Genomic DNA, 26,574 nt, shown 5'->3' on the forward strand with positions numbered 1-26,574 from the left:
AATTGCGTATCACACTATACAGTAGGTAAAAATCTCAGACTTTGGAAATTACACATGGCTATCGCATTTCAGCTTTTCTCCCAGTACTAATATGTTATGAAATTTCTTACCTTACCCGTCTACCCACTTCCCATTCTACTCTCAGCAACAAAAGAGGGATTTAAAGCAATATGAACGTGGCGTTTCTCGCCATCTTTTTCCTGCATATCTGGTGCCGAGCCCGTAACCCAGCCAGGGACCACTCGAATTCATAACAGAGGACCAAAGTACCGAACCTTTCCACGTATTGATGACTTTATTAATAGTTTTGCCAACCCCCATTCTGCACATTGAAATGGGAACGTACTGTACGTCGTATACCAATAATAGAATGTGCCAAATTGCATCTTTACTTGTTGAAAATAGTGCATGTTTCTGCTTTAATTTTTGTGTTTGTTTTTACCAGATGACGATATAAAAAATTTTAGACTCCGCCTATTTTAAAATCCGACAGGTTTACTTTTTACACTTGCGTGTTTCGTCTCTAAGTGCCGTTTCAATTTCGCGGGTTTCATACACTCGTTTGAAAGCACTTCGTAACAAACAACGCACAGAGGTTTTGGTTCACTCTTATTGCCACACCAAGTAAATCCAAGTTCCAAATAACTCTTGTCATATTTACGAAAATATTTTTTCTTTGAATACCTACTAGTAGGACTAGATATTTCTTTAATGGCACTATAATTAATACATTTCTTCACACACAATTTCTGAACTATTAGCACTGCCTAAATGAAGTGTATCATTATGATCCTTTCTTTTCAAAGATCCGGATGAAAGACAGTTTTTCATTATTTATAATGGGCACTATTTAACAGAGACATGGACATCTACTAGCGTATACCATATAAGAAGGATTTCAAACAACTGCTAACATGCAAACGATGAATCAACAATGCACAGAATTTGTTGTAAGTTACTTGTGATTGGCTACAAAAATATTACGAAAGTATTATAATTAAATAGGGACGGCCGGGTAGCTCAGTTGGTAGAGCAGCTGGCTACGGACTGGAAGGTCCGAGGTTCGATCCAAGGTGGTGACAGGATTTTTTCTCGATGCCAAACTTTCAGAACGGCCCCGAGGTTCACTCAGCCTCCTATAAAATTGAGTACCGGGTCTTTCCCGGGGGTAAGAGGCGGTCAGAGCGTGGTGCCGACCACACCACCTCATTCTAGTGCCGAGGTCATGGAAAGCATGGGGCTCTACCCCCAATGTCCCCCAAGTGCCTTTATGGCATGTTACGGGGATACCCTTTTTTATGTATAATTAAATAAATATAAGTAACCTGATATTAAAATATGCTACAAAAATGATAAATTTTCTTTCGAAGGGAACAAGAGTAAGGTGGTCCGCGGAACTGTTCTGACTTAAAAAAGTGGTCCCCACTTCAAAAAAGTTTGAGAAAAGCTGGCTTATGAGGTTACTATCTCCAAATGGCTCTGTCAAAGGCTGCGGCACGATGGCCCACTTGTCGGCATCGGATTCATAAATGCCACCCACACCATCTATCGGACTTATGTCATATATGGGCGCACAATAGGTCAAAGCATGCCTGAGTTTACGGAGCAGTCCTGGGTCTAGCCCACAAAAAGCCAAGCCAAGCCAACCTTCTTAATTACCTGAGAAGTATTTTAGTGCCCTTTTCCTGACCTTACTTCCACAGATGTTTCTCCCCCAATAACTACACCTTTGAAAAGTCGATACGAAGGTGAAGTGCATGCAGTTATTAAAATTTTTAGGGTTAAATGTTATGTGGGGTGTAAGATTAAGATTATTATTGAATATTTTGTGTTCGATGTTGTTAATACTGTATATATGGAATGTCCAAATAGTGTCTTAAATTTTAAATATACCGAACTTCATAGTCGAACAGGAAACGCTGAGACAAACCACAACAGCCGATAACACAGAGCGCGTTGACTGCTTCATTAGTGAAGGTTGTCATTTAACTGTTTGCCTACTTGCTGATCTAGCGAATGTGTCCATAGGCAACGCCCACTACATTATTCATGACATCTTCAACACCACAAAGTTTCCTGCCTGTGAATCATACTTGATCTATCTGATGAAACAAAGCGTTGGGTATAGGACTTGAGCAACAATGTATGGATTGGTGCATCAGTCTGTACTTTCATTCATTTAATAGTACTACATTGATACAGCTACCATAGCAACGAAAAACGCCAGAACTTATGCACAAACCAATAGATGGAAAATTCTTTAGCATTCTCATATAGCCCGGAAGTCATTTCGAGTGATTTCCACTTCTTGGAACCCTAAAGAAATGCCTGAAAATGGTTATTCTAAAGTAATGAGGAGTTGATAATAATCTTGTACATATCATCATTTGAGCCAGATATTATCGAGAAAGTACTAAATAAACTGCGACAAAGTGGAAAAAATTTATGAATAAAAGCAGTGAATGCACAATACAGTGACTTTATTAATGTTCAATTTACACCAGAAGATGTCAAGCTTATTGAATAATGTTAGTGATAACACGAGGAACTTGGTTTGGAGTTAAATTTATTTTTTATTTGTAATAATGGATAAAATTAAAACAAAATCAGTATATCATAATTTAGCCTTCTTTGTTGGTTATTGTGTTACATTTAGAGGACTATTCGGATACAATGCTATATGATATGATATGATACGATATTTATTATATTATAGTTCACAGACAAAGTACATACAAGTAATCATTTAAACCCTTACATTACACACTTTATAATTTTACACGTAGATATACTATTATTTAAATACAATTTCTACAATTTAAATATTTAATATACAATAAAAAGTTTTGTTTTATCTTGCACTCGCGTTTAGTTTTGTGCAAGACTCAACTCATTCTAGTATGTTGTTACAATCAGTATTTGTTCACCTTCCTAGGTTGTACTTCACATTTCAATCTGCGATATGCAGCTAGCATATCTAAATCGTCTCTTATTCTAGTATTTTCCATCCCTCTTTCGCTTATGTACTCATAGGCCTATAGTTCGTGTAAGCTCTCTTTCGTTAGTAACCTTCAAAACTATTAAATTTAGAAATAAAAAATAGAGCTAAGAGTTTCTAACCAAGTCAAAAATGTTGTTATCGGTGAATCTAGAAAATGCATACCTGCCAAAATTGAATTTCCTTGTCAACTCAGTAACTTTACTTTCATTTAATAATTGCATCCTTATATTTTTTATTTTAGCAGTCTTCTCCGGTATGTTATTTTCAGTGTATTTGTTCATTATTGAGAGATGCTGGCTTTCCTCGAATTTCTCCATACTGCAACACTTGCTACTTCCTTCTATGCATAATTTTACATCTATAACACAAAAACAAGCGTTAAACATATTTGTTTAATAATCATTATTCTTTTTTGTCAAAAAAAGATATAAACCTAATTGCTTTTGTAACTTTGTGTTATTATTCATAAGTTTTCTTATAGCTATTTCTTTATTTATTTGTAGGAACTTTTCTTTTATAAATTTCATCCGTTTATCCTTAATACAGTACTATAAATCTTATCATATTGCACAGAGCAATTAGGTAATGCTATTATGATATACATAGATGCTTAATGTACCATCTTTAAAAGTTTGGTTGAAGTCACATTGAAGTTCACTAAGATTTATCAACTTTTGTGATTATCTCTTTTTCCCCATAAGAATTTATACAATTAACTGAAACTTTATCACCTTACTGTCAATGCTATAAAATTGCTGTATGCCCAAATAATTTTTTCTGCATAAGGATATAGGTTGAGGCCGTGGGACTGAAGCCGGATGGTCTATGGCGAGTCCTTGGCATCAACACCTTTGATTTGATTACCTGGTTGGGTTTTTCCGAGGTTTCCCCCACCGAAAAGGCAAATGCCGGGTAATATTTTGGCGAATCCTCGGACCTCATTTCATCTCACTACATCTCGCCAAAATGTAAAAAAAATTGTACAACATTGTAAAAATTGTAGAAAATTACTAAATTGTAAAACTATAAAAATTTGTAAAAATTGTAATTGTAATATTGTAAAATGTTGACATGTTCCACATCTTAAAGCTTCATTGCTCATGTAAGATCTATGGAATAAAATAAATGAATGAATGAATGAATGAATGAATGAATGAATGAATGAATGAATGAATGAATGAATGAATGAATGAATGTATATTATGACATAGTTTGTATTGCTGAAATAAATAGAAATACGTTTTTAAATCATGATGCAAATTGTGTTAAATTTTAGCAGTAAATTCTTTGGTAATTAAGTAAAAGTAAATCTAAGTTTACTGTGTTTTAGGTGCCAAAATGTCAATTCAAACATCCCTGAAGTGTTGAAAATGTATTAAATATCCCTCGAGAGGTAATAAATTTATTATTTTAAGTTAAAAAAATTGATCGATTTGGTCAATTTCTTTCATTTTAAACCTAATATCATAATAGCTCTTCTTACTTATCACCATAGCCCTAAAATGTGTATCATAACGGCCCTTCTCATTCACACACTAATTATTGCTAGACTGCTAAAAATTCACAGCTTTTCTTTAGAAAAAATTAAGCTGAGACTACTCTGAAAAAAAGGAAAATAAAAAGATTATTCTATCTTTATTAATTCAAGTGCAATAACAAAAGTAACCGAGTATCACATCAAAGTTTTCTTTATTAAACAAAACTGTCTTCCTTTAATGCGTTTATGAGGCTGATAATGGTTTTTTAAACTTTGTTTAATATTTCTCTTTAATGACTATTAAATGTGTTCCATAATCGCAGTTTCAAACTGAACCTTCGGTACATTTCAAAGTCTGTATCAAATTATCACGATTTTTTGTATCATATTAGCTCTATTTGACCCTATCTTCTTTAGTAAAAGTACAATAAGGAATGAGATTTGAATAGTATGTACGACTTTGTAAATAAAATAGGATACAAAAGCAATTATGGAAAAAGAAAGAAGTACGTTCTGCAGTAGGCCTAATGTAAGTAATTTAAAGGTGAGAGTATGGTGCACAGATTTTTAAAACAGTAAAAGTAGAACATATTACATAATATGTTATGGTACATAGGTGCTGTAGGAAAAGTAAGAATTATGTATATGGATTAAAATTTCATTATAAAGAAAGAAAGTGTAATATGTGCTATATCATAGGTACAACAAAGTCGTATATATACTACAATTTTTTTAGAAAGGACGTGAGAATAATTTCTATTGTACTAGGCTGCAAATTCAGTTAGGTTAGGGTATAAATTTTGCTAAAATATGGTAGAGAAAATATGAGAGTTACATGCGCCACACAAAGAATGAATTTTACGGCAATAACCGTAGTGAGGGTACAAGATACTGAGCTGGAATTGTAGTAAAAGGAAAAAGAAAGTAATATGTTACTGAGCTTAAAGTATGACGTACTGTACGTGAGGTGACAGCAATATGTGGTGCTCTAGAAATTCAGTAGAAGGAAGGTGAGAATAGCATGTACCGCACCATTAAAGCAAACGTTCATACCCACTTTCATCAAGTGCATACACAGTACAGACCAGTTTGGGGGAAGTGAGAGTAATATGTGTTGGGTTTCTCTATTGGAGGTGAGAGTAATACTATGTACCGCCAGATCAAAGCAAATGATCTTAATACGCTTCTCACCCCATCTGGCCGCTACTTCTCCATCAGACCCACACAACGTACAGTCTGTGTATAAACACTGTGCAGAGAAATCTAGAATAATAATATATACCCTGTCATAGGAAGGAATGTAATATGCTGAAATATTGTTGTAGGCTATAAGCATCAGTTATTAATGATGATTCTTACGTTTAAATTTATTTCGGGGAAATACATCAATGGAAAAAAAGAAAAAAAAAATCGGTGTTACGAAAATGACAGGCACTTTCTTATTAATATATGCTCTTCACAAGTCTTGAAGCGATATAATTTACTATACCGGTGATATTTCTAGTACGATTGTTATTATTGAACAATCTTTCATGAAACATACATGAAATGCGTTTCTTTAACTTTCATTCGAATGGTATTCCTATGTTACTTGTTGCGCAAAAAAATAAGAAGATAAACCTTCACTTTCTGCATGGCACATAAAATTAATTTCTCTGTTCGCAAGAAATAGGATGCCTGGTTTGAAATATAACTTATTTTGATTTCTATGTAGTTATTATTTATATTGTGTTTCTGTCTATGTACCTATGTGTGTGTGTGCCACTTTGGCACCACACGGTAGATCAAACTAAATAAAGTCATGGAACACCAGAACTCCACAGGTGAGGAACACAATACAAGTTCTAAAATGTTATCTTAGAAGAAGACGAAGAAGAAGAAGAAGAAGAAGAAGAAGAAGAAGAAGAAGAAAAGAACCGCTATATTCGATTTAGAGGTTTGAAGGCTTTTATGAACGGAACAGGCATAATATAGGCTATGTAATCCAAGGTGAAAGAAAAAGTTGAAGTAGAATATACTGATGGAGGAAATTTCCTTTTTGAAAATTTCTTATCCTTCTGGCAGGGATTCCTTTAGGCCATTTTGTATAGGCCTAGTCTTTTAATTTAATATACTGTATGACGAACACATGGTGAGGCTCAATTAATACAGTGTAAGGATTTCATCATCAGTTAGTGGCTAGGATAGTAACTACAAGATCACCGAGGGCGGTTCCCATGTCCCATGTCGTAGATTTACAGTACGTGAAGAAACATTATTCCTGATTGATGAGTTAGGCAAAACTTATCGACCGTATTCTCCACACGTTGAATTTTGTGTGTGAATAAACTCTATAACTAAAAGCATTGTTACATAAATTACTATTATTAGTATTAGGCCTAATACTAGTGTGCCGATTGCTTTTCGGCACCCTGTTTTTCTTTATAACGAGAGGACACAATACATCTACATATGCCGAACATAACTAATGCCAACCATACATACAATAACATAAATACAGACATGGAAATCCTATACATACAACCCAAAAACCAAAACTCAACACACTAGAACAATATGAAATATACAGACACACTAAAAACACACCCTTGTCAAATTCTCAACACACAGATCAATTTCAGAACACATCCACTATTTGACTCCACTTTTCAACACGCAAACACACCCCAACAACAGGCAGCGATATCAAGATGACGCCAAGATCTAGTAGGCTCTGATGATAGTGTACAGTATACATCGAAACAGCTGTAAGCCACACGTGCTCATATAATTAACACTAATAAGTCTGCCATATTATCATTAATTTTTAATAAATCGTTATTGTTTAGGCGAAGGATAAATTTTATTTATTCACCTATTATCCAACAAGGTTTTTCCGACCATTATCCATGGTTTATGGACTTTAATTTTGGGCAATGGGACCCCCAACACATTACACTAGAATTCTAAGTAATGACTGTGGTTACACCCAACGTTAAGTCGCACGTCCTGATGCTGAGAAACATACGATCGTTGAATTAAGGCACGTTGAACATGTGTTAAGTGTGCGTTGTTTAGTTTTATGTTTAGTCTCATGGGAATTGATACGCTGTCATTCGCATGTGGAGGTGATAAAAGTAGAGACCTGACGCTGACACGCTAAAACGCGCTCTTCAGTTTTCCTGGAAAGGAAGTGGATATGTTCACACCAGCGATGTATCCGCCGTCCGTTAATCATTACAACCGTCCTCGTGCGTGTGTCACGAGATTATCAGAGTGAATACAGGGACATTAAAAGTCTAGTTAAAAATCGGCCTGTAAAGTGAAGTACGTATTTACACAGCACGAAGACACAAATATAAATTGAGCGTCATGAAAGTGAAATATACTTTTTCAGTGTATTTTTACACGTCTCGGAAGGAAAAAGAAAAAGAAATTATTTTCATGTTTTGTGGACAACATTACAGTATACAGTTATTTTATATTCCAAGGACATACATAAAAAAGTCGTTTCATATTAGTTATCGTTCCAGAAGGGACGATTTTAGGACCAATTTTATTTTAATTATACATTAATTAATGACGATCTGGACTCAATCTGGACATGGACATGGAAATTCCGACTTAAACTAAATCCAGAAAAATCACAGTCAATCATTGTGAGCCATTCACGTTTGTTAAGCACTATTACCATACCAATTTTGTCCCCGATTAAAATATATGGCACCGAAATTCGGTGAATCAGTAAAGAATCTAGATATTTATATGGATGAAAGTTTAAATTGGAACATTCAAGTTGCAGAAACCTGCAAAAAAAGTCTTCTCATTAATCCACTCGTTTAGGCTATTGAAGAATTTTCTACCGCATTCCATGAAAAAAATGTTAATGCAAACACTCGTGATGCCCCACTTCGATTACTGTGATATTCTGCTTACTGACCTAAGCGTTACTTCGGCGCAGAGATATAACGTGTTCATAATATGTGCGTCCGTTTCGTCTGCAATATTCGCCGGGCTGATCACGTAACACCATCCCTCGAAATGTTGTCTAGAAGATCGTAGGAAAATCCACTGTCTTTCCCTTCTCTTTCACATATTGCATTTCTCCACTCCTGTCTATCTTGCGTCTCGTTTTCAAAATTTATCCACCCATCATAACCTAGACACACGATCACAACACTCCTCAATATTATCCATTCCCTCCCACCGAACATCCTCATATTCATCTTCTTTCACTGTGGCTGTTCCTCTGCTTCGGAATTCCCTACCGAGTAATGTCAGGGACTGTCAGACATCAAACCAATTTAAGAATAGACTAACGAAATATTTTTCTAACAATTCTTGTTAACAGTAATAGCTGTTTCAGGTTTCTCAATGTTTAATGGTTTTATATATATATATATATATATATATATATATACATATATATATATATCAATTATCTCATTATTATTATTATTATTATTATTATTATTATTATTATAACTATTTCTTACCAATGTTTATTATTGTCACACTAACATTACTTATCCAACTTTCATTATTTACTTCCATGTTGTTTTATGGTCTAGATATTAATGTAATAACTATGTAAGCAATTGTATTCAATTAGAATTAGAGTCTGGCTGGGCGGAAGAGAAGGCCTACTGGCCTTAACTCTGCCAGATTAAATAAATAAATTATTATTATTATTATTATTATTATTATTATTATTATTATTATTATTATTATTATTATTATTATTAACGATTTATGAAACCTAGATCTGGAACGTAGAAATGACTTCATGTATCCATATGCAGGTGATACAGTGGTGATTGATATTTAAAATTTCCCCTTTTGTGTAATTTCTTCGCTGTTCTAATGTGTACTGTATTGCCATGAACTAAACTGGATTGCACTGAATGGAAATCAGATGTATGCTTCCTTCAGTTAGTGTTACTCGTCCATATTGGTGATGATTAGCCTAAAAAATGTCCCGTTAAGGGCAAAGGCCTCCTCCTATAGAGGGAGAGCTCTATTTGTCTCACGCGGTGAGCTACTCCGCGTAAGAGTGGAATTGTTCACTTAGTTCACATTCTGCACAGTTTGGTATTGTTCGCTTGTTTCTGTCGCACTGTCGCACTTGTTTTAGTCGCTGTTCGCTTGTCTTCTTAGGTTTTTCCAGTCTTCCCTATGTCTTGCTCTGCTTGACCAATGGCTTCCTACTCGTTCACTGAAGAGGTCGGCCCATCTTCGTCTTGGTCTTCCGGGTGATCTCTTGCCAATGCGGGGATCCCATAGTGTGACTTTCTGCGTCCATCTTCCGTCTCTAAGTCGTGCAACTACTCAGCACAAAACCTCCCCACGCCCGATCCAGGGGAAATGTACACGTTATTTCCTTGGCAATCGCGTTCGATCTATAACAGTAAAAACCTGACGGCATTTATCTGGAGGAGATCTATTTCCTGACGAATGCACTGTTTTGACAACTGACGAATATGTAACTTTAGGCGAGTTTCGAATCCAAGGCTGCGGCTTCCACGCAACTTTGAAGCAGTTTAGGGGCTACGATAGTGTAATGTGTTAAGTAGTTAAGACATTCATCAGCTGAAGAAAGTTGAAGTGTATTGATCTAGCGAAGGAAATGTTGTTCTAATGAGAAGAGTCGGTGACAGTCGTGAAGTTCAGGGGAAGTCGTAGCAATATGTCACAGTTCTTTAGCATCACATTCATCGGCTAAAGAAAAGAGTTGGCTTCAGAAAGTTAGTCAGGACTTCTTCGTCGCTTGTTTTTCCTTTATTCATTTTCACAGATGACATTGTACATGGGCTCCTTTACCAGGGGGAAAAAAAGTTTTGGAAGCTCTGATAGACAAAGACAGCAGAGGATCCCCGACAAAGTTTCTTTCATGCCGCGCAGCGACGTAATTACGTGTAATTAAACAAGTGCCTCAGCTTGTACAGGCGTTGCAAGAAGTATTATACATTAGAACAGAAATTAACTAACTATAAAATCAGACACGATGTTTGTAATATGAAAGCTAAAGCTATTTCTCGGAGTTTTATTTCTTTGTTATCTCATTCCCCCTTTTCCTTTATTTTTATTACTTCATTAATCCTTTTTCTCTAGGTATATACGTCTTTCCTTCTCTTTCTCTTTATTTACTTCTTCATATCCTTATTTTAATTATGTATAACGTTACTTACTTTCTTTCTATTGTGTCATTTTCTTTTCTTTCCTTTTTCCTTACTTCAATTTTTTTCTGGATCTCACTTACTGTTTCTTAATTCACTGTTTTTCTCCTCCCTTTCTTTCATATTAAGTGTTATCCTTGTAATGTAATCTTTGTCTTTCCTTCACAATTTCTTTCTTTCATTTCGTTCTTAGCTCTCTTCTTTATTTTTGCCTTACTTTTCAATATTTCTTTCTACCTTTCTTCTTGCTTTTCGTTTCTTCGTGTAATTTGTACCTCTCTTCTATTGATACTTATGTTTTCTTCTTTACCTTTTCCTTTTGGTCTTTTATTTTCCTTATTATTTTTGTTTTTTCCCTTTTTCTCTGATTTCCTTCTTATTTTATCTTTGTTTCTATTTTCTGTATACTTTTTCTTCTTCATTCTTGCTTATTTCTTCATTTACTTTATTTTTTAAATAATTTTTGTTTCTTCCTTCCTTTTGTTATCTTGCTGGAACAAATAATAATTTGCGTCATCGCATTTCAAGATTTATTTTATTTGCGTCTGTGTGGTACATACCTACAAATTGAGTAATTTAAGCGTGGTTTGATTTGTGTTTTGCTATATAATGTTATTCGAAAGCCAGAAAATGTTATAATATATAGTCATATAACTTTTGTTTCTGTTGTTTCACTAATATGGAAAATGAAATAAACAAAATTCAATCTCTTCCTGAGTTAATATGTGTATTTCTGTAAATTCATATCAGAAAGTAATAGTTTTGTTTTTACAAATGCGAATAATTCTTCTTCAGTGTTACTATGGATGTATTATTCAGAGCACTTAGCAGATTGAGAACTCTAAATTGATTGAGGTTATGGACTCTACAATTTATCGTCGTTGCGAAAGCTTGTAAAGAATACTTGAATATATTGCGTCAGATTTTCTTCTGAATGCTGGTCATTCAGTAAACATACTGAAGGTTTTGAAATCGGTTTACGCCTGATTAAACCATATTCTTTATGAGCAAAACTGTGTTATTATTTTTTAGAAATTTATTCCTCGATAACAGGGACATTCATATCTTTCGTGACATTTCAATCAACTTGCACATTATAATAGTGTTAGTGTTAGGTTTATACGACAAAACACAGAGAGAGAAAAGGCACGTTTTACATAAATAGACAAGAAATTTTATACATTACTCGGAAGTGCTGAACTTTGTGCGATATTGTCGAAGATCAGAAATTATGCACAGCTGAAGTTTGCTCCGAAATACGTTGGAGAGTAAAAAAGTAATCATAATAATTGTTTTATTAATTGAATATGTACAATAAGACTACAAACACTTCATCACTTTTCAACATAGTGTCCACTACGTTGAATGCAAGTGTTCCTGTTATGCAGCTCATGCATTTTGTCAAGACACTCCCCCATTCTTTCTACAAAGCTGCGCACGAGATCGGATGAGTCTACTTATGAATTATAGGGGAATGGGTTAGTTTTAGCCTTGATCTCGGTAGACACACGCCCGACCTTCCCTTCTATTCCTACTTCCTCCAGAAAAACGTTGTTCCCGTACTGCACACCGCGAGTGTCTTGACAAAATGCTTGAGCTGTACTATGTTGAAAAGTGATAAGTGTTTGTAGTCTTATTCTACAGTAGTGGCAAAAAAAAATCGGACCGACCGTTGTAGCTGATTTCAGAGCCTTGTTCACTCCAGAGCATGATAGACTGGTAACTAAGAATATCGTGGTTCAAATCCTGCCTGGGAAGGAAACTTTTTTTTGTTCCTTATTCAAATTTATTCCCAATAATTTTCGATTGCTGGTAAAATTCATGTTCTGGGAATAATAAGTTAATTAAGTAGTAAAATATCGCTGCAATCGAAAAGTATTGGGAATAAATTTCAATAAGGAACAAAAAAAAAGTTTCCTTCCCAGACAGGATTCGAACCACGAAAGTCTTAGTTGTCAGTCTATCGTTGTCTGGAGTGAACAAGGCTCTGAAATCAACTACAAGGGTCGGTCCGTTTTTTTTGCCACTGCTGTACATGTTCAATTAATAAAACAATTTATTAAGGTTACTTTTTGACTATCCCTCTTAGTTTATTGTGGGAACTGTGGGGGAAATTGCAGATGAGACTAGATCGTCAAATAAGTATAAAATTTATATTTTTAGTTATCTTGTCGGTACTTTGTAAAAGCAAGACTTCCTGTGGATTATTGTCTGAGATTGTCGCCAAATTTATCTTATTCTCTATCACTCTTCATGCGTGAACGTGAAACTTTTTTTTGGCGACTGTAAAACTAAGTTTTATTCATACCTATCGTGTATCTTTTTACAGTCCTTTGAAGTGTTTTCCTAAATCTATGCTCTTCTTCCCTTATTGGGCACAAACTCGTGTTTCCCGCGACATTGTGTCAAAGCGATCTGGAGTCGGACTTTCACTTAGGGGAGAGTAGGGTAGTATCGGACATCGGGTAATATCGGACAGTGTGTTTCTTTCATTTACCACCAGATGGTAGTACCTGAATAACATGGTTATATTTCTGCAAGCGACATCATAGAAATGTATCCATGTCATTCAGGTACTATCATCTGGTGGTAGATGAAAGAAACTCACTGTCCGATATTACCCGATGTCCGATACTACCCTACTCTCCCCTTAGACAACGTAAGATATGATGTTTATAACGAATATCCATTCACGTCTTAGAGACGCAGACGGATTTCGAATCCTGAAACATGGCTTCCACTCGTCGTTATAGCTACACACTTCAACCATTGCGTACACCGCGGTCAACTAAATCAAAATATTCAATATAAAATGTTGGATATCCCTGAGTTGGTGGTGAGTGCCTGTCGTTTCATTTATCAGCATTTCGTAGAGGTTGTGAAGAATGTCATCTCAGCTGTGGATTCTCATAAGATTTCTTGTCACCGGGGTTAAGTGCGGTTTTAATACGCTACAAAGTTGAGTAGGAAATGGCAGAAAATGTATTGAGCGCCTAAATCGGAAGACAGGATGGAGGAGAATGTGATAAAGTGGGATGCTGGATGAGAGAATATGATAATTAGAGTATGGGAACTAAGGAGCTTACTAACAACGATGTTGTCGCGGAGGAAATGTGTGGGTTGCTAATATCACTCTTCCATTATCATATAACAGAATCTGATTCAGAGGGAACGTCAAGTACGAGGTACAGACCCAGCTATAACATCTTCATTATACATGAATTTTCAAAAGTAACGCATAATTGCAATTAAAATTGATAGAGGTGACTTTGATCGAAAAGCTCAGAAATGTCAGACATACTGTATTTAGAAAATAGGTCTAATATTTTTATGGAAACATTAGTTTTGTGACTATTTTTTTTAGGTTTATAGCGTCATCTAGAATATATTAATTAATAAAAATATTAATAATGATGATCATGATAGTGATAACAATAATAGTAATAATAACAATAATAACAATAATAATAACAATAATAATCATAATATCCATCTTGAATCTTGCGTACACTATTTTTAACACTTAAATATAAATGATTGGTTGATTGGCAAACTTACTCGTATTAAATTACATAAGCAACTGTAGCTTACAGCTGTTTCGGTGCTTTCACACCATCCTCAGAGCCTACTAGATCTCGGCGTCATCTTGAACTTCGCTGACTGTTGTGGGGCTGAGTTTGCGTGTTGAAAAGTGTTGAAACGTGGAGTCAAATAGCGTGTGTGTTCTGAGAATATATACACACACAAAAACACACCCCGATCAAATTCTCAGCACACAGATCAATTTCAGAACACACACACTGATATATAAAAATTTGTAAATTTTTACGTATTTCATGTAATCGCTGTTAGAAGGAAATTTTGTAAAATTACGTGTTCGGATTTTTGTCATATAATTAATTCCATTCACTTTAATATCAGACTAAAAGATATGCCTATTAATAGTGTTACTTTTTATACATTTGTATAATAAAACTGTTCTTTCCAGTATTTTCCCCCCCACAGAAAGACTAACTTAGCATTTCGTTTATAAATATAGTTGTCTAAATATGGCGTTTTATGTTACACAATTGAAAGAAACTCCTCTTTAAAATGTATCCTTTATTATTATTATTATTATTATTATTATTATTATTATTATTATTATTATTATTATTATACCAAGGAATAAATAGTCGGTACAGAATTATATCAAAAATAGTGAATAGAGGACAATTTTCTGTGAGGTACGATCTTTTCTCTCCCCCTATAAAACTTGCAAATAATATTAACGCCATGTCTTCGGTACATAAGGTCGTTTCAAATATAATCAATTTACTTCTATTTCTGCTGACCTTTGATACTATTTCCACATCATTGGAAGTTTTCTAAGAAGCTTCTTTTCAATTTAACAGTTCTTAACTGAATTACTCGTAGATACCGTCGAAGAAATTGTCTATTTGTTTGTTCATATTTCTATCACATCAAAATGTTTTTTGACTTGAATGTTCATAAAGAATGGTTTATTTTTCCATCTCGACATAAAATGGCGTTCATTGGAGCAGTTCATGCCATCTCAACTTCTTTATTGGACTTTATACTTTCCTATAATCGGAGAATTCTTTGCTAGAACACTTTAATGTAGAGAAAAATTCTATATCGAAGTTTCGACGAAAGAAAGAGACGGATAGATCTTCCATGTACAGGGCAGACAACACATTTTTACGTCAGTTCCTGACCTTAACTTTAGTTATGAACATAAAATTATGTCCATAGCTATAAAGTCTGTACTCTGGAGCCAAGATTTCTATTGCATCACGATGTGTTTGAGATAAATTTAACATTTCACTATTTATAGTAGGCTTATAAATTGTGAAATTGGTTCGCTTATGACTGTTTAAGGATAATAGAGGAGGTTACTTGCAGTAGCGGCTCGTGACTTTTCGTGTTGGGTGTGCAGTTTTCATTTTTATAACATAACCTATTACTAAACATTTAAATAATTATACAGGAATATTATTTCAAGATTGGCTATTAAATATTTCTTAAAGCAAACAATAGAACGTATCGTTAGTGTAGATGCCTATATGGAAAATTCATTCTTCTCTGCTTCTTTTCGGCGAATTTAATCATTATCTTTTCGTTAATGTTCGGAATGTCCCTCAGGAGCTTCCTTTTAACAGACAGCACAGCCAGCGGACTAAGTATATTCTCAGGCATCGTGCAAAATAATACATCTGTAATTTCACATCCACGAATCAAAGAGTTTTTTATACACGTCTGTATTACATTTTCGACTCATCTTCTTCTCTTTGCACTTACTACTCTCTACTAAATTAGTAAATTGATGACGTTAGTGTTCCATTATTTTTAATAATCAACTTATTCTATAGTTAACATAGAGCAGTTTATATTTTTCACTTTCACAAGAATATTCATTTTAGAAACATATAAAATACTACCGCGAAACCAGGTGGCTCGGGTTCGATTCCCGGTCGGGGCAAGTTACCTGGTTGAGATTTTTTCCGGAGTTTTCCCTCAACCCAATATGAGAAAATGCTGGGTAACTTTCGGTGCTGGACCCCGGACTCATTTCATCGGCATTATCACCTTCATCTCATTCAGACGCTAAATATTCTAAGGTGTTGATAAAGCGTCGTAAAATAACCTACTAAAATTTAAAAAAAAAAAAAAAACATATAAAACACTTCACCATTATAGAACAATTTTATTATTCACAGACTCCTCGATCTTTCATGGACAACAAACAACTAGTGCACAGTAACTCAGCACATTCCAATGTGGCACGAGGGTAATAAAATTGACACCCCCTCTTAAGACAGCCAACATGGTTAGAAACTTTCATTTTATTTTAAAAATAACATATAAAGATTTCGTAAAATAAAATCATGTCGTACAAAAAATGTCAATTATTTTTTCATTGGGGAATTTAATTGAAGTGAATTTATTATGGCAGGCAGAGTAACTATCTCATGCCCCCATGTTTTAGATTGCTACCAGTGCACTTCATTAGAACCAGGTACCCAGCTTCGAAGCCGTTAGCCCTGAGAACTTACAGTGTATTTATTTTCATACTACAGGATTATCTAAGAAATTAGCAACTTCTTTGTAATAGTAGAAGATAAAGTGTGGGGGAAGGGAAGAGGTCTGTGGCCCATGTCAAATTTAAATAAATATATGTAACTTGTACAGGGTGTCTGACTCAAGTCGTTCATAAATTGTTTTAGACATCACGCAGAACACGACTAGGGTAGACACAAAGTACTCTTCTTCGTTGAAATTTTCTAACTAGCAGTGTTTGTATTTTAGTCCTCTCCCGTTTCCTCACTTTAGGATACTAAATGGCTCAATTTCCAAATAAAATATTATTATTTATGTTCGCAAAAATTAATATAAATTTTGATAATTATCGTTAAGTGAACCTATTGTTTCCAACTCTAGCTTACGTAACAAAAAAAATCGAGGTAGTCTGTATCAAAGAGACAGCCGCAAGTTTTATTTGTGAATATGTCGCTGATAGAATTGCTGTTAAGGTAAACATCAGCAGAACACTGCACTCGTTCGCACCGTGCGCATCTTGTCCGTTCCGACGCTCGGCTTTAATACGTGCCCTATTATCTTCACCACGTTGAGCATACCTCTCAAAGGACATCTAAATCAACGAAATACGTCCACTGAGTCTGAAGTTATAGTCGATACTGAAATAAAAAGGCGCTGCAATCGGCCCATTTTGTCTTCCCTCGCTGAGCTATGATGACTTCATTAGTGGATATTATTGTTGTGTTATCTCGTGGATAATTATGTGTTCTACACAATGGCATACGCCACTTAGATTTAGGTTGTATAGTTTCTGAGATATAAGCGTTAAAGTGTCGCATGTCGTTTTTTACTGCCATCCATACCTCCAATCGAAAGAACAGACGTATTCACGTCAAAAATACACTATCTACCAAAAAGTAATGGGACACTTCTTCTGACACTTTAAAACCTCGTGGTACCACCTCTTGTTGCTATAACAGCAGCCACCCTGTCAGGCATGCTCTCCACTAGTTTGTGTAGGATATCCACTGGAATGCGTCGACATTCCTCTTGCAACATGGCACTCAGTTGGTCAATGGAAGTTGGCACCATGTTTCGGCGACTACTATGCAGCGTTATGCAGACAATAATGTTCACCGGTTGGACTGGCCTGCACAGAGTCCCGATCTCAATCCCATTGAGCACCTTTGGGACGAATTGGACCGGCGATTGAGGTCTCGGGAGATGCAGCCAACTTCCATTGTCCAACTGAGTGCCATGATGCAAGAGGAATGGCGACGCATTCCAGTGGATATCCTTCACAAACTAGTGGAGAGCATGCCTGACAGGGTGGCTGCTGTTATAGCAACAAGAGGTGGTATCACGAGGTTCTAAAGGAGCAAAAACAGTGCCCAATTACTTATTGGTAGATAGTGTACAATTGACCCAAATGATGTAATGTTGGGTATTATTAATTCAACCAAATAGTATAAAACTAACTCAAAGTGGTAGTGCTAAAGATAATGTTAATACTATGTGCCTTGTTTTAGTGAAAATAAATGTTGTGGGAAGAATGTTATATTTACTCCTAAAATATAATTGCAAATTGTGCTTTTAATCATTTTGGATTTATAGTTAAACCTGTAAACAGTGGATATCATTGAAAGAAAATTATTGCTTTATCTACTTGAAGACAATTGGGTTTAATATTAAGTATTTTGTCTAGTCTCAGACGAGCGTTCTTACTTTGGTGTAAGAATTCGTTCAACCCAAATGTGTTATATCCTGGTCGATGGTTTGGAGAATCCTCATTTTCATCCACTTCTTAAAATTTCATATCTGTAATTAAGTTTTTTTTTATCTAAACTTCCTTTTGTCAAAAACTTCTCTTTCATAAGATTTTATGTTCCCTTCTTCTGTAATATTTCTATGTCTTATTATGAATGTAATGTTTATCCTTGCTGTTAATTATAAAGAGTTACTTATCTTAAAATCGCTGTCAGTCTTCTCCATGAATGAGAAAAGGTCACGCTCTACGTGTTTTGATGAACTAACGTGTTCCATTATTTTTTATTCAGTGAAAATCTGGAGTGGTACTCTTCAATACCGCAACTTTAGTTTCTCGACGACTATTCTTGTTCCATGTTGTATAGGAAAGACAATTTTCGTGTTTTATCTTCATTATTGACTAATATCACCCGGTGCACGAGCGTGAGTTGAAATCCCGCTTCGGCTCATTATCTCGTTGCATATTTTCCGAGCTTGTTAAAAGAATGTCAGCTCCTCTGCGGAGGCTGCATAGATTAAACCATCTGGCTGCCAGTAAGGCGGTCGGAGTTCGAGTCCCGATGAGGCTTCTTATTTTCAAATCAAAAATTCTATTGCAACACTTATGGCGAACAAGTTTGTATGTACTGTTTCTCGAGGTACTTCCGTTTCCCCGTTTATTTTCAACAATATCATTTCGGCCAATTTGCTCGTTATTCAAACTTTTCCTCGATTTGGTAAAAAACACTTCTCAACCTTGCATCGTAATACACTATTTCAGTTCTTCACAAACGTGTATTGTAGAGTATTTTTTGCACGATAGTATATTGTGATATTTTTTAAAATTTTAATTTATACAGTACGTACATTACACTATGAACAGATGACTGATAAGCAGTCTGGCCTAAGTACAAACTTCATCATCAATTTCAGTGTGAAGTAATAATGTTGTAGATGCAGCCATATTGCTACTGAAATAAAATAATATTAATTAAAAATTATATAACACGAGGAACGATCTTTGATAGAATATGGCTGGTCACATGAATATATTTCTCTAGTCTACGTTTTACTGTATACCGGTAGTTGTGTTTTTAGCGTATTGGTAAAGTGGAAGATTGCGGTGTAATTGGACTCAGGTTCGAACCTGGGGTTAACTTATTCTCTTTTTTATCTTTTTGGTAATTTATTTACATTATTTTAGACACGTTATTTTATTTTAACCCGAAATAAAGGGGATTTTACTAAATAAATAATATATCTGTAATTTGCAATAGTCCAGCTATTTAGTAGTATATTTAAAGGATTCAGAACCATAGTGGGCCAAGCGACATTTACTAAAACCGTAGAAAACAAGGGTTAAAATGAAGTTATTACCATAATTCATTGGAAACATATGTATGTATGTGTATGTATGTATTTATTCACACTGCAATGGGTATATACCCGGTGGCAGTGGTAACTAATTACACTCAATAATGACAATAATAAACTTATTAATTAAAAATACAATTAATGATAATACTAATAATTAATACTAATAATAATAATAATAACAATAATAATAACAACAACAACAGGGAATATACTAAATTAAATGAAACGATCACTTAAAATAACATTTGAAATATTCTAATTTGTATCTTAAAACTAAGATCGAACTAAAACCCACGAGTATATGTTCATATCTGCACAAGTACCTTTCAACATTACACTCATTTCGCTGTCAACTCACTCACTGCACTGGAACTACGACACATTTCACTGATTCTATCCTGATTTCACTAACACTTCAAAAACATTTCACTGTTCAAATACTTTGCACTGCCACTATAACCTATACAGCTTCACTGACAGGAACACGTTTCACTTACACAGCACACTTCACTGACACGACATACATCTTCACTGATACAACACACTTCACTGACACAACATAATTCTTCACTGATACAACACTTCAATAACAACATATCATTTACACCCTTTAAGTACTGTGTATAATTACCGTCTATTAGTAAGGTCCTTAAGCCTATTTTTAAATACATTTTTGGTTGTTGGTAAAGCCTTTAGTAAGTCTGCAGGTAAAGCATTCCAGTCCCTGATAGTACGATTGAGAAAAGAAAACTTTCCAGTGTCCGTCCTCTGCCTTCTTTCCCTCAATTTATATGAGTGGTCGTTCCTTGAAGAGTAATTTGGCGGCTGCAACCTATTTTTTATTTCTTTCCAGGCAGGCTCACCTCTGTATGTTTTGAACAGTGCGCATAATCGAATTCGCGTTCTCCTGTCCGTGAGTGTGTCCCATTTTAATGGTGAATTTTTCCAACAACACTTAAGAGCCCGTTTTTGAATCTTTTCCAGTGTCTTAATATGTTCTAATCTGTAAGGATCCCAACATGCAGCACCATATTCCATTACTGGACGTACTAGTGATTTATATGCAATCTCTTTGGATTTATCAGAACCTTTTCTTAGTACCCTCATCACAAAGTGTAACGCTCTCCATGCTTTTCCCGCTGTGTCTGTAACGTGTTCCCCCCAGCCGAGATTGCTGCTAAATGTTATTCCGAGGTATTTACATTTGTTAACTTCCGGAATGGTTTCACCCCCTAACGTATACGATGCGACTATTTTATTTCTTTTCCTTGTAAAGCTGATGGCTTTGCTCTTTAGAGAATTTATTTTCATTTTGTTGGCTATTGCCCAATCATTTATTCTATTGAGGTCATTCTGGAGAAGAGTAGTATCTTCATGACTTTTTATTTCCCTGTATAGCATACAATCATCCGCGAATAAGCGAACCCTAGATAAGATATTAACTGGCAGATCATTTAAAAAAGCCAAGAATAGAAGAGGCCCCAAGACACTCCCCTGCGGGACCCCGGAAGTAATTTCAATTGGGTTCGATAATTCCTCCCCTACCCGTACTCTCTGAGTGCGACAAGTTAAAAATTCCTTGATCCACTGGAGCACTCTGAAGTCAATCCCCGTTGATTGTAGTTTAACCAACAATATATCGTGTGGGACTACATCGAATGCGCGTGAAAAGTCAATAATCACTGCATCTACTTGGCTATTGGAATCTATTCCGTCTTCTAAATCCTGACATACCGTTACTAATTGACTCTCACATGAATAGCCCCCCCGAAATCCATGCTGACAGTTATGTAACCAATTTGAGTCATCCCAATGCTGCCTTAGATAAGCTGAAATCAAGTGTTCCATCTGTTTGCAAACCACAGAGGTAAGGCTGACCGGTCTGTAATTTTTTGTATCTGAGCGAGACCCTGACTTATAAATTGGAACCACTATTGCATCTTTCCAATCTCGCGGGACAGTACCATTGTTAATTGATATTTCAAATATACACACTAGATAGGGAATCATGGCTTCCCCTCCCAATTTTAGTACGTCTCCGGTAATGTAATGTAAAGTATACACATTAAAACTAAATGATATGTCAATTTTCATTAAACTATGGTATTCACTTAATTTAACCCTTTCTTTCTCCGTTTTTAATAAATGGCGCTTGGCCCACTATGACTCTGAACCCTTCATTCATTACTACTACTACTACTACTACTACTACTACTACTACTACTACTACTACTACTACTACTACTACTATTGCTTTATCATTAATGTCATTCTGTATTATTATGTCGTAACATTTTTTATATCTTTATAGGCCTATACTGTACCTATGTAGCCTATTTTAGACTATGAACAGCTGACGAATTCTCAACAAGAAGTTTGTCATAGGTGTCGGTAGACGTGCAGAGTAGTTTTAAATTACAACCTCTAGAGCATTTATTTGTAATATTTCATCATACTTATCTAGGTTGGCAACTCTGAATTCAGTACAATTAACTTCCAATACTGGCGGCCGTTTGCTCTAAGGACGAAAAAACACACTATCGTGCAAAAACTGTCTTTTCGTAAGCATGATGTTGCCCATTCGATAAACACAAACAAATCTACTCTTTTTAGTATTTTAAGATTAATTGTTGTCAGCGAGGTAACCGTATACTAAAATTTTCCCCAATATTTTATTTACATCGTACATTTTTGTTGTATAATATAATGTTCTGCAATTTTGGTTAAATTTTATTTTCCTTAATTTTCTTGTCTGTTAGTTTATTAATATTATAGCAAAAATTGAAAGATTGTATCCTAAAGGATACTACATCAATTTAAGGCCTAAAAAGCCTACACTGTATATTATGGAACATTAAAGGCAAGCGTTCACTACATCGTATCGCACTCCTCGTACGAATCGCACGCAACGGATGTTTTAAGTGCATTGCGTTCACTGTAACGGCTCCAGCTCATCGCCTCATCGGATTTCCCTAACAGCTGTTTCAAACATGACGTCGTACGATATTGACATTGCTGAAAACAGAGGAGTTGAGGTTAGGTCTATTATGATTGTCAGCGAATAAGAATTTGCAATTGCTTCATGCGTCTTAATTGAAGAGGAAGAAACGAAAGAAATATTGGTTACATAATATATATGTAAGAAATGACTTGATTACTGTAATGGGAACGCCTCAAATTATATAATTCTTCGCAATTTTCTACAAGCGAAATAAGTTTTCCGTCTGCCACTTTGGCGCGGCACTAAACACGGCACAACATAATAGTAACAGTTGATCAATTAAAATTGATTTATTAAAGAAGGCCATGATCGCACGCATCGGAAAAGTTGCTCATCCGAGAAACGTTGACGGATTTGCCGAGAGGCGATACGTGCGATACGATGTAGTGAACGCGGTTGCAAAACAATTACAGCAAATATAGTCTTTTTCCGATCCGTGCGATTCGTCCGATGAGTGCAATACGATGTAGTGAACGCTTACCTTTAGGCTACAGAGACACAGAAGAATTATCCAATAGTTTAAATAGCATTGCAATCTTTATATTTATGATATGAAGTACTGTGTCAATGTGATTGACGTCATCATTACGTCTGTCCTAGCAACCAGATCTCGTCTCTGACAACCGGAGATGGTGGCGGGGATTGGTCCTTCATGAGGGACACCCTGACGAACGTGTTCCTGGGAGAAAACGACCTGACAGAGCTGCCTAAGGAGAGGAGCGGAAACGGGAACGGGGACAACAATAATCATCACAACGGAAACGGGAACGGAAATGGAGGCGGCACTGAGGCGGGAAACGGCTCGGGGGCCTCTCTGGCGGAATGCCGCATGTTGACATGGCTCAACGTGGACAGTAACAAGGTACGTTGCACAGAGTGTTCAAGCCTTCTCATCCACTTCCAATTTTTCCCTTGAAATTATTCAAATCTGCTTTACAGGGAGCTTTACCTGAAAGACTAGATTTGCATAAAAATAACTGTTAAACATCAGTGTTACAAAAGTTCATTAAAATGTGTATAGTGAATTGGTGGCAAAGTCGTCTAGTGACCTGTAGGTAATATAGAGTAACTTTGGTTTATATTGGAAAATAGAAATGTTGTACATTGAAAATACAGAGTTGTCATCGGTTTGGTTTACCGATGCGGTAACGCGCGGCTTCTCGGCAAAGACTGCAGTTGCTGCTGTCAGAATTAGTACCGTAACAGCGCAATTAAACTGCAACAAAACACTTAACTTATAGCAGAAATAAAGTTGTCGACCTTCTTGTCCCACATAACTGTAATCTCGGATAAATGTGTTTCCTTCATTCTACCATGTTCTTCCAGTGAAATTCTTGTAATTTATAACCCAATGTTATATTTCAGTTGATACAGACACGCCAGTCATTCGTGTTAATTTTTTGGGCACTTTTGTGGCGATCGTTCGAGAATAGCGCCAGTTTCATCTAATCTACACTCTATTTTTTACTTAGTTATTTATTGGCGTTCTATCAACTACTTAGTTATTTATCTTCGTTGAGATTGGTGATAGCGAGATGGTATTTAACGAGATGAGACCGAGGATTCGCCATAGATTACCTGACATTAGCCTTAAGGTTGGAGAAAACCTCGGAAAAGGCCCAACCAGGTAATCAGTTCAAGCAGGAATCGAACCCACGCTCGACTGCAACTCCGAATCGATACATAAGCGCCTCAGTCGACTGAAGTACGCCGGTGGCTATAAACTCTATTAAAACTGATCCGTTTGTAGGGCGATTTTTGTTTAACACCAACCCTGTTTTATCACATTTATTCATTAACTTACTGTACATACTGCCAGCCTCGTCGACGTTCGAGTATATGATAACATACATATTTGTAACATGAGACTTATTGTACAGTTTTATTGTAAAGACAAATTTTTCTGCGGAGAGGAGAATTCATAATTATAGTTATTATATATTATTATTATTATTATTATTATTATTATTATTATTATTATTATTAGTAGAAGTAGTAGTAGTAGTAGTAGTAGTAGTAGCAGTAGCGGTAGCGGTAGCGGCAGCAGCAGTAGTAAATATTACATTTATTTCATTTGAAACTGTCAATTTGTGTAACTTTTTCATATACATTTTTCCTTCTTTTTTCAACTAGATTTTTCCTCAATATCTACTTAAAGTTCTTGACATCTACTATTATACTGTGTAACTGTAACTGATCCAAGCATTTCTTCTTTTGGGTGCAAATTAGCCTATATATTTTTGGTCTTACGAATAAAAACTCATATATAGACGTTTAACTGTCTTATACTTACACATTGAATAGCTCGATTATAAATGGTGTGTAAAATCCTTACTAATAATTACTACATACGTCGTGTATAACCGTACAACTTTTACATCTACGTCACAGTTCCGTTATTAATTCATTACGAAATGTAATGGAATAAATGAGGTTCTCAATTGCATTCGATAGTCCGCGCTAAGTATCGATAGTATAACTAGGCCTCAAGATTACCACGTTATATTTTGTTCAAAGAGTACAGCTACAGCAATATTATTCTAACTATACAATGCTCTTTGGTTTGTTCTTCTGTGGTTATAATACAACCATTATTATAAAATGACAATCGATACGAACGGCTGTTAGAGGGCGGCCATTTTTTTTTGTATATAAAACGTTTAAACTAGGGTTATCGTATACATAACTACAGAAAGCAATTCCCATGTACAGTTTCAGGCTGTTTAAACATTTAATGCGTATGCATGGGTTATTAGTAACGTTTTCTATCCCAAATTGCATAATTCTTGTACAAAAACTATACACTGTTTATTATTAAGACCGTTTAAATAATATAAGGAATATGATTTATAATTTTAAATTCAGATTTAAGCCCATCTCTTAGTAGAAGAATAAGCAACGAATATTAAGTAGTTAAAAACGCACAGCTTTAAATCCAGTCTCGAAGATTCGACATAAATTGTCAATCACAACACAAAATTACCCATTTGTTGTTTATTTTCTTTGCATTGTTAGTAGGTTTTCTTTCTGGAAATTTAATCAGACAATCGCTCAAACTGTCATTTGGAAAAATGAAAAGAGACAAATGACAAGACATAACCCCCAAAAGTGTGTCTGTAACGCGACACACAGAAAGTGAAACAAGGGAGATATTATTTGTACCGGATATTACGATGAAGGCGGAGGGTCCAGCATCCGGATTTCTTGGGATTATACTGCCTACAAGAATCGAATAGCCGTACTCCCATATTCCAAGTTTTATTATTTGCGGGAGAGGAAATCTCATTTAACGTTGCCAAGGCGCGCAGCTGCTGCACTCTGTCGGCAGGACTCGAGAGTCTCATCAGTTCCTATTCCTCGTGTCTTGGAAAACGGGAGTTTTAAAAATTTAAAACGGGTCTCATACGGAATGGCATATTGCGCAGTGTTTTACAACGGTCTACACCTTCTTCCGTCTCTTTTTAAATTTACGATTTAAGCAAGACATCCTATCAATCTTCGTTCCTTGTTTCTTGTTTTCTCCGCCACTGTCCTCCTATTCGTACTATTTCCAGAACTCCATCCCCATTCCTTCTTACCAACGCATCCATCTCTTCCCATTCACACCTCGACATAAAACCAGGTTTGTTAGCTGGAACTATAACAAGAAGTTAAGCAACATCTGAAGAAATACCCATACCAGACACTTTTCTGTTACATACAGAATGATTTAGAATATTTTGTAGATAAATTAGAAGTGTATACAGATCTACTTGAAGAACACATTTTGAAAATAGAT

General features: G+C 35.5%; 1 protein-coding gene across 1 annotated transcript in view; it reads left to right on the plus strand.

The window, feature by feature from the left end:
• The window catches only part of LOC138701649 (chaoptin), a 1,160,966-nt gene that overhangs the window by 987,500 nt on the left and 146,892 nt on the right, over nt 1–26,574 (plus strand). The window contains exon 7 of the mRNA XM_069828762.1: nt 23,397–23,658. Coding sequence (XP_069684863.1) covers nt 23,397–23,658 — 262 coding nt within the window. The remainder of the gene's footprint in view (nt 1–23,396; nt 23,659–26,574) is intronic.

Source organism: Periplaneta americana, chromosome 6 (genome assembly GCF_040183065.1).
Source record: "Periplaneta americana isolate PAMFEO1 chromosome 6, P.americana_PAMFEO1_priV1, whole genome shotgun sequence".
Lineage (NCBI taxonomy): Eukaryota > Metazoa > Arthropoda > Insecta > Blattodea > Blattidae > Periplaneta > Periplaneta americana.